This window comes from Lactuca saligna, chromosome 8 (assembly GCF_052625555.1).
Source record: "Lactuca saligna cultivar CGN05327 chromosome 8, ASM5262555v1, whole genome shotgun sequence".
NCBI lineage: Eukaryota > Viridiplantae > Streptophyta > Magnoliopsida > Asterales > Asteraceae > Lactuca > Lactuca saligna.
In genome coordinates this window covers 23212905-23220216 of record NC_136424.1, presented here as the reverse complement: position 1 = coordinate 23220216, position 7312 = coordinate 23212905, and the positions used below count along the sequence as shown (strand labels likewise).

Sequence of the window (7312 nt, the reverse complement as noted above, 5' to 3'; positions counted from 1 at the left end):
ATTTTGAAATTTTATGAAGGGTAAATATGATATTTAGAAAGTTTATAAAGGGTAAATATGATATTTAGAAATTATGTTGGGTAAATATGATATTTTGATGTTTAAGAAGGGCATATATGAAATTCTTCAAAAAAAAAAAATCATAAAAGATATTAAAGTCATTTTACCTACCTGGCTCAGGAAACAATCAAGCAAAATTTGAAACCGTAAAAACAGGCAGTGTAACACTTTCTAAAAATATCCTAAAAATAAATGATTATAATTTTTAAATTCCAAATTCTTGCAAACCCACATGCTAACCGCTGACAGGCCACAGGAATAGGAAACTAAGCAGCTAGCCCAAAGATGGTAACCTTGGAAGCCCAATCCAAGGCCTGGGTAGGGTAAGCCTGTTAGGCTGTACCTCTATTAGCCCAACAATGGCTACACACTCATACTCATACTGATACAGTTCTACGCTACTCATCGTCTCTATAATTCTATATCCATATACCATAGCCAGACGTCTTCACCGAAAACACGAGTCAGACAAGACCACTGTGTACGCCTTCGGTGTACACGTTCTGCTAAATTTTTTTTAGTTCCTGTTTTTTGTCCTTTATAGTTCGTTTGCTAACCTCAATCTCTCACAATTCTGGAGTTTTCAATCTCCAGGTGGATAATTTTCATCTTGAAGCTTGATGGGCCCTCTTACATTAACTATTAACTCAAAGAACTCATCAATGTCTTCACCAGGTAACTTCAATTCGTCAACATTTCTCAATTTTGGCATAATTAATCCTATAATTCCATTAATCATCTTAAATTGAACGACCAAGGGTCCAATGTCCATATCCAGTTAAATTCATTGATGAACATGATAACATTACTAGAAAATTAACCGATTGGTAGATAAATAGTTGATGATATGAATACAAACCTAAAGCCCCACGTTTCATCACTCATAAATAGGTGTGTGGTTTTGCAGATGTATCTAATGCGAAATCACAAAGGTTGCAGTTAATACCAAAAAAGTCTTTTGCATCAATCAGCTCAGGGGAAGAAAATCCAGTTGATTTCTTACGAACCTTATTTGGTATTTCTTAAATTTGTTTACTTCAATCGATTGTTCTTAAAGTATATTGTTAATCCTTTTACTAAGACCCAATTGAGAAGTTGTTGATGTGAGTTAAATGATATGAAAAACTTTGTTGTTACAAAGTTATAATTATTCATGTGATAGTGCAGAGGGTTTCATAGCAGGAGGAACAGCTGGAGTTGTTGTTGAAACAGCTTTATACCCAATTGATACAATAAAGACAAGATTGCAGGTATACCAATTTAAATCAACTGTTTGTTGTATAACAAAAGAGTAATCATCTTTGAATTACTTTAGGGAAAAACAAAAAATTCTAACATGTAAAAAAAAAACTTTAACATGATATTTTGATTGTAGGCAGCTCGAGGTGGAGGAAAGATTGTTCTTCATGGGCTATATTCAGGATTGGCTGGAAATCTTGTTGGTGTTTTACCGTAAGTATTGACTTGTGTACGTAAATGACTATTTTACCCTTTTGTTTGGAAGTGATGCTTATAACAAATTACTGAATCTATAGGGCTTCTGCTTTGTTTGTTGGTGTTTATGAACCTGCAAAAAAGAAACTGTTGAAGATGCTTCCTGAAAATCTTAGTGCTGTTGCACATCTCGTAATTCTTATTCTATCAATTGGAAAATAGTTAAATACATCTTCTTGTTTACAAGATTTAAAAAAAAAAAAAAAAAAAAAAAACTATTTTTTTTTTTTTAAAGTTTATGATGACTTTATTCTTTTTATTTAAAAAATTTGCAAAATGTTATGTAGACTGCAGGTGCTGTTGGAGGAGTTGCTGCATCTCTAATACGCGTTCCAACAGAGGTAAACTTATTATTTTTCATCAACATTTCCATTTCTCGATTACTTCTTTTATAGGGTGAATTTACTTTTTTACCCTTTTAACTTCTTGAGTCTTGACAAATAGGTTGTAAAGCAAAGATTACAAACCGGTCAATTTTCTTCAGCTCCTGATGCAGTTCGCCTTATTGTTTCCAAAGAGGGTTTTAAAGGTCTATATGCGGTATGCATCTTTCTATTTTTGTCACCAAATTGCAGAAAATAGCAATGTACTTATATAACAACTTACTTACATTTCTATACTGATAATAGCAATATATATATATATATATATATATATATATATATATATATATATATATATATATATATATATATATATATATATATATATATATAATATGAAACTTGTAAAATGCTTACAAGTTTAATGTAACATATTGCTATTATCAATTAAGAAATGTGTAAGAAATTGTTGCTATTATGTGTATAAAAATATAAATGCATTGTTATTATTTATTAAGGAGTTTTAAAACCTTCAATTGTGAATAAATTTAGGGATATGGATCTTTTCTGCTACGAGATCTACCTTTTGATGCTATTCAGTTTTGTATATATGAGCAACTTCGGATTGGCTATAAGTTGGCTGTGAGTATTTATTTAAAAAAGACCAAAATTTATATATATGATAATAGCTAAATTACGAAATTGCCCCTTGCAAACTTTTGATTTGTTTTTAAAACATCCACCAGGCACGTAGAGACCTTCATGATCCAGAAAATGCTGCAATTGGTGCTTTTGCTGGTAAGTGGTAACCCTTCCCTCTCTCTCTCTATATATTTTCATTGTTTGTGAAATTGTCTAAAATACCCTCCAATGAATGAAGGACAAATAGGTAATTCTTGAATTATGTTTTGTAGGGGCGATTACGGGAGCGATTACTACTCCACTTGATGTGATAAAAACAAGGTTGATGATTCAGGGATCAGCAAATCAGTACAAAGGGATATTTGATTGTGTTCAAACGATTTTGAAAGAAGAGGGACCTCCTGCCCTTTTAAAGGTATGTTTGTGAAAATTACTAAAATACCCCCAGCCTATGTAAATTTTGAGTTCTGAATTTGTAAAAAAAATAGGGTATTGGACCACGAGTTCTGTGGATTGGAATTGGAGGTTCGATTTTTTTTGGTGTTTTGGAGAGAACAAAGAAAATTCTTGCAGAAAGACAGCTTCTTCAACCTTCTAATGATCAAAGTTCTGATACCCCAAAGCAAGATTAAAGAAGCTAAAATGTAATTTATTTTTGTATGAGAGAATGAATTAGTGAAGATTTGCTAAAATAGCAACTTTTCTATTGATGTTGAACGCTAATAATATTGTGTATCTTTTCAATATTATTTGTCTAATCTACATTTGCTACAAAAAACGAATTACACCACAAACCAAAAATAAACAAATCATGAGAAACACTTTTATAATATTAACTAACTAAAAAGTAAATACCTTCATAACAAGAAACCCAAAACAAAAAAGAAAGAAATATAAAATTAAAACAGTGGAAAGAAGATGGATGACTTTTGTTAAATAAAACAATCATATTTTTTTTCTTAAATAAAACAAATTTCCTCAGCAGAATCCAACTGTTCTTTAGGATTCCCAAGGTCCAACATTAATGTTACATGAAAAGAATGTGTAAACAAACCAAATAGAATAGAAAAATCATCGGTTTTGAAGAGCTTCAATTGCTTTTTTCCATTGATAAGCTCTCTGCTTTGGATCCTCAAATGACATCACTTTCTTCGGCTGCATAAAAATCAATCAACAAGATAACAAAATATAATCCATATAACTTTTTACAACATGTAATGAGAAATTCTTTGGGGCAATCTCGTGTTAAATTTTTAGGTTGAGTAAAAAGGTGACATAGGTGGAAAATTGAAGGACTCACTATGAAAATTTTGAAATGTGAAGGGCTGGAAACTTGGATGCTAAGATCATTAGGATCATCTGACCATATCATGTTCCCTTTTCCAGCTAGCTTTGAGGGGTCCACATATATCAACTTTGGCTTATTGGTCAAAATAAGTTGAACTTTTTTGCTTGATAGTTTTTGCAGCTTCTTCACCATTGAAATCATGAGAATAGATTCACCTGGCTCCAAAAATTCTTGCCTGTTGACAAGTCAAAATATCTTACTCATCATTCTTCATGTGCCATATAATGAGATCATACTTTGTAAGGAATAGCAATGTATATTCTACCATTTTGAGTCAAATGAGTCTATTGTAGCGAGTTTAGTTATATGGCTAATATCAGAAGAAGATGTAACATCGGAAAAGGTATTTCCAATTCCGATTCCGGTCCCATCACCAATATGTGCGGGATTCCAAGAGGAATCCGGTGTGTCATCACCCCCACTTGTCCTACCACCCGTGTGACTCTATATTCCAAAAAAAAATTATTATTAACAATGACTTTGGTCTCCACAAAGATTTAAAAAAATAATTTAGAAATACCTTTTCAAATACAAGTTTGGGAGGATTTCGTGACCTTATATTATGCCAATCAATTCCTTGAAAGAAAGGATGATTTTTTAATGAATTATAACCATCACGCCCTGCACCAGGTCTTTTTATAGGATCAGTATCCTGCATTTTTTTTTTATTTTTGTGATTTAAGTTGTTAAAAAGAAGAAAAAAACATAAATAGAAGAATAACAGGATTTGAATGTAAATGTTACCAATAACTTATCGATGAGATCTCTGGCATCATGAGAAAAGTAATCTGGAAATCTGACATCACGGGCGATAATTCGTTGAAAAATGAGCCACTCACTTGCATCTTTGAATGGAGAAGTTCCAGATAGCATCTGAAACAATGTGCATCCAAGTGCCCAGAGATCATTTCTGTTTACAAGGGGCATAAAAGTCATTTTCCACAATATGAAAACAATAAAGAGTGAATGATAAACAAGAACAATCAATACTCACCCAATAGTTGCAGGAGAGGAATTCAATACTTCTGGAGGAACATAAGCAGCTGTCCCCACAAATGTACATGCCTTGTCATCTGAAGAAGAAGAAAGAATGTCATGATTTTAAAACCTGAAAAGAAAAAAGAAAAAAAGAAAAAAGAAAAAAGGAAAAAAAGGAAACCTGATGCTGCATTTGGAAGGACTGTTATTTGGCTATCTTGCATGGGTTTTACACTACCAAAATCAGCAATCTTTATGTGTCCATCTGATGTAAGAAGCAGATTCTCTGGCTGTTATTAACATCATGTCAGAATTCAGAAATAGTTATTCATTCAATGTGTGTGTGTGTGTGTGATTATAATTTATAAATGATAGCAATTACATTAAAACAAAACAAGATTTTCAATTGTGATACCTTAATGTCTCGATGTATGAGACCTAAATTATGTATGTATTCAAGTGCATCTATAACTTCAGCTGCATAAAAGCGAGCTTCTTCCTCTGTCAATCGACCTTTCTGTAAAAAAAAAAAAAATAATAAATATCTTACAATGAAAAATATACAAACTAAAGAGAATATAACTACAATTCTACAAATGCTTACCCTTGTTATTTGATCAAAAAGTTCTCCACCTTCACAGGATTCAAGTGCCATGTCTTCAATATATAATCAAATGCACGTGTCAACGAATGAAGATTGAAAACAAAAAAAATATATAAAACAAAGGAATTTTAGGGTAATATAAGATTAACAAAATCCATGAAAACTGTGCTTACATAGTGAAAAAGTATCTTGGAATGTAAAATGGAGTTGCACGATTCCAGGATGAGTCAACTGATCCAATACAATCCTCTCTAGTTTCACATAAGCAGTTTTATTTTCTTTAGTTATGAATTTTTTATCCATGATCTTTAAAGCATAAACTTTTCCTGTGTCTTTCTTTCTTGCTCTTACAACCTGATAATGTCAAATTGCAATGTTTATATAACAGATATTGCAAAAGAATCAGAATATGCAACGAGATGATTTTTGTAAGAACAGGTCAATAAAAAACTGTAGGGTGAATGATAAATGGATAGAAGATATGCAAACATTGACCCACAAGTCAAAGTTAACAAATAAGCAACGTAATAATTGAGCTACTATTGAGATAACGAATTGATAATTCAAAATATAATCAATAAAATAATCAAAAATGGACCTTTGAGTAAGAACCAACGCCGTAGATCTTCCCCATTTCGAAATCCTGGATGGTGAAATTCTCTTGTGGTGCCCTAAATTTAAAGCTGTTAGATTTATTGATATCTTTGCCCCCATGGTTAGCTGAATTGTCCTGAATATGCAGCTTAGATTCGACATCCTTCTCCATTTCGCCCCCAACCATTGCCATCATTTATTTCCTGAATTTCGCCCAAAATTGAACCCTAGAAAATCAAGCGCATCCATGCGAAAACGTTGCGTCCGGTGGAAATATCCCCTATAAAGATAATTGCTTGTCTCTTTCAATCTCTACAAACCTCGGAAATGGAGTGTATTACACGGCCTTCAAGAAAAGCGGGGAAATAAAGACCTTTGAATAAACAGAGCATATCATAATAACACAAACGTCAGATCAGAGACCCATATCGCCTTTTCATCTGAACCCAATTCGATAAAGCCAGCAAACATCAATTGAAACAACCAAAATAAAGCAATTGTGATGCTTCGTAGTATAAACGCATTCAAAACCCTAGAAAGCAAAATTGAATGGAAAAGGATGGGGATTGAAGATGAGAAAGGAGACCCATTTGAGTAAATGATGGGGAATTCTTTTTTTTATCGATGTATCAATCTATTTTTCATCACTTTTTTGGTTTTTTGTCAATAATTTCTTCTACAAAGGGAAGTGATGGAGGGAACAAAGTTAGAGCGAGAAAGCAGGGGTAGAGAGAGAAGAAAGACACGTGTTAATTGGATGGGTGCCTAAAAAGCATGAAAAATTACACATTGGAAATGCAAATATACAGGTCTTGACGATGAGATTGGCTTTGGTTGTTCCTTGTATTCTTTTTATATTTGTTAAAAAAAGAATTATTATTTATTTATTTATTTATTTTTTTGAAAAATGATGATAGCACAATGAAATCCGGTTATTTTATCTCGGACAAATTTGAGAAAAGAAATTATATTATCATAAAATTTCGATTTTGATATTGGGTTATTTTTTTCTATAATTACGTCATTATATTTATAATTTTGTTGCAATATCAACCAAATGATCGGTTTTTCTTTCATGTTTTTCCGGTAACCATTTTTTCCGAACACTATACTAAAATTATGATTTTGACACCTAGTTTAAATTTGAAAGAACGTCACTATATTACCACAAAATGTTAATTTTGACATTGGGTTTCTTTTTATCAATTATGTCATTACATTTACAATTTTGTGGTAATGGTAACCAATTGATCGATTCATAAAATGTTA

At 32.0% G+C, this 7312-nt stretch overlaps 2 protein-coding genes across 3 annotated transcripts; one reads left to right on the top strand and one right to left on the bottom strand.

Annotated features, from left to right (window-relative positions):
* The first annotated feature begins 426 nt into the window (after positions 1–426).
* On the top strand, positions 427–3265 carry SAMC1 (S-adenosylmethionine carrier 1). Of its 2 annotated transcripts, none has more exons than XM_078967369.1 (12): positions 427–541; positions 655–735; positions 968–1075; positions 1228–1310; positions 1436–1512; positions 1596–1686; positions 1842–1895; positions 1999–2094; positions 2430–2519; positions 2624–2675; positions 2792–2934; positions 3008–3265. In XM_078967369.1, the coding sequence occupies exons 2-12, from the start codon at positions 681–683 to the stop codon at positions 3149–3151; spliced, it is 993 nt and encodes a 330-aa protein (XP_078823495.1). In that variant the 5' UTR covers positions 427–541; positions 655–680; the 3' UTR covers positions 3152–3265. The 2 variants fall into 2 exon arrangements, with proteins under 2 accessions (XP_078823495.1, XP_078823496.1); XM_078967370.1 differs by having other exon boundaries at positions 446–554.
* Positions 3266–3446: 181 nt separating this feature from the next.
* On the bottom strand, positions 3447–6831 carry LOC145008760 (3-phosphoinositide-dependent protein kinase 2-like). Its single transcript, XM_078967368.1, has 11 exons — positions 6048–6831; positions 5623–5803; positions 5450–5502; positions 5261–5362; positions 5027–5135; positions 4862–4940; positions 4612–4777; positions 4388–4519; positions 4133–4311; positions 3820–4042; positions 3447–3674 (listed from the first exon to the last, which is right to left on the bottom strand). The coding sequence occupies exons 1-11, from the start codon at positions 6237–6239 to the stop codon at positions 3591–3593; spliced, it is 1500 nt and encodes a 499-aa protein (XP_078823494.1). The 5' UTR covers positions 6240–6831; the 3' UTR covers positions 3447–3590.
* Between the last annotated feature and the right edge of the window lie 481 nt (positions 6832–7312).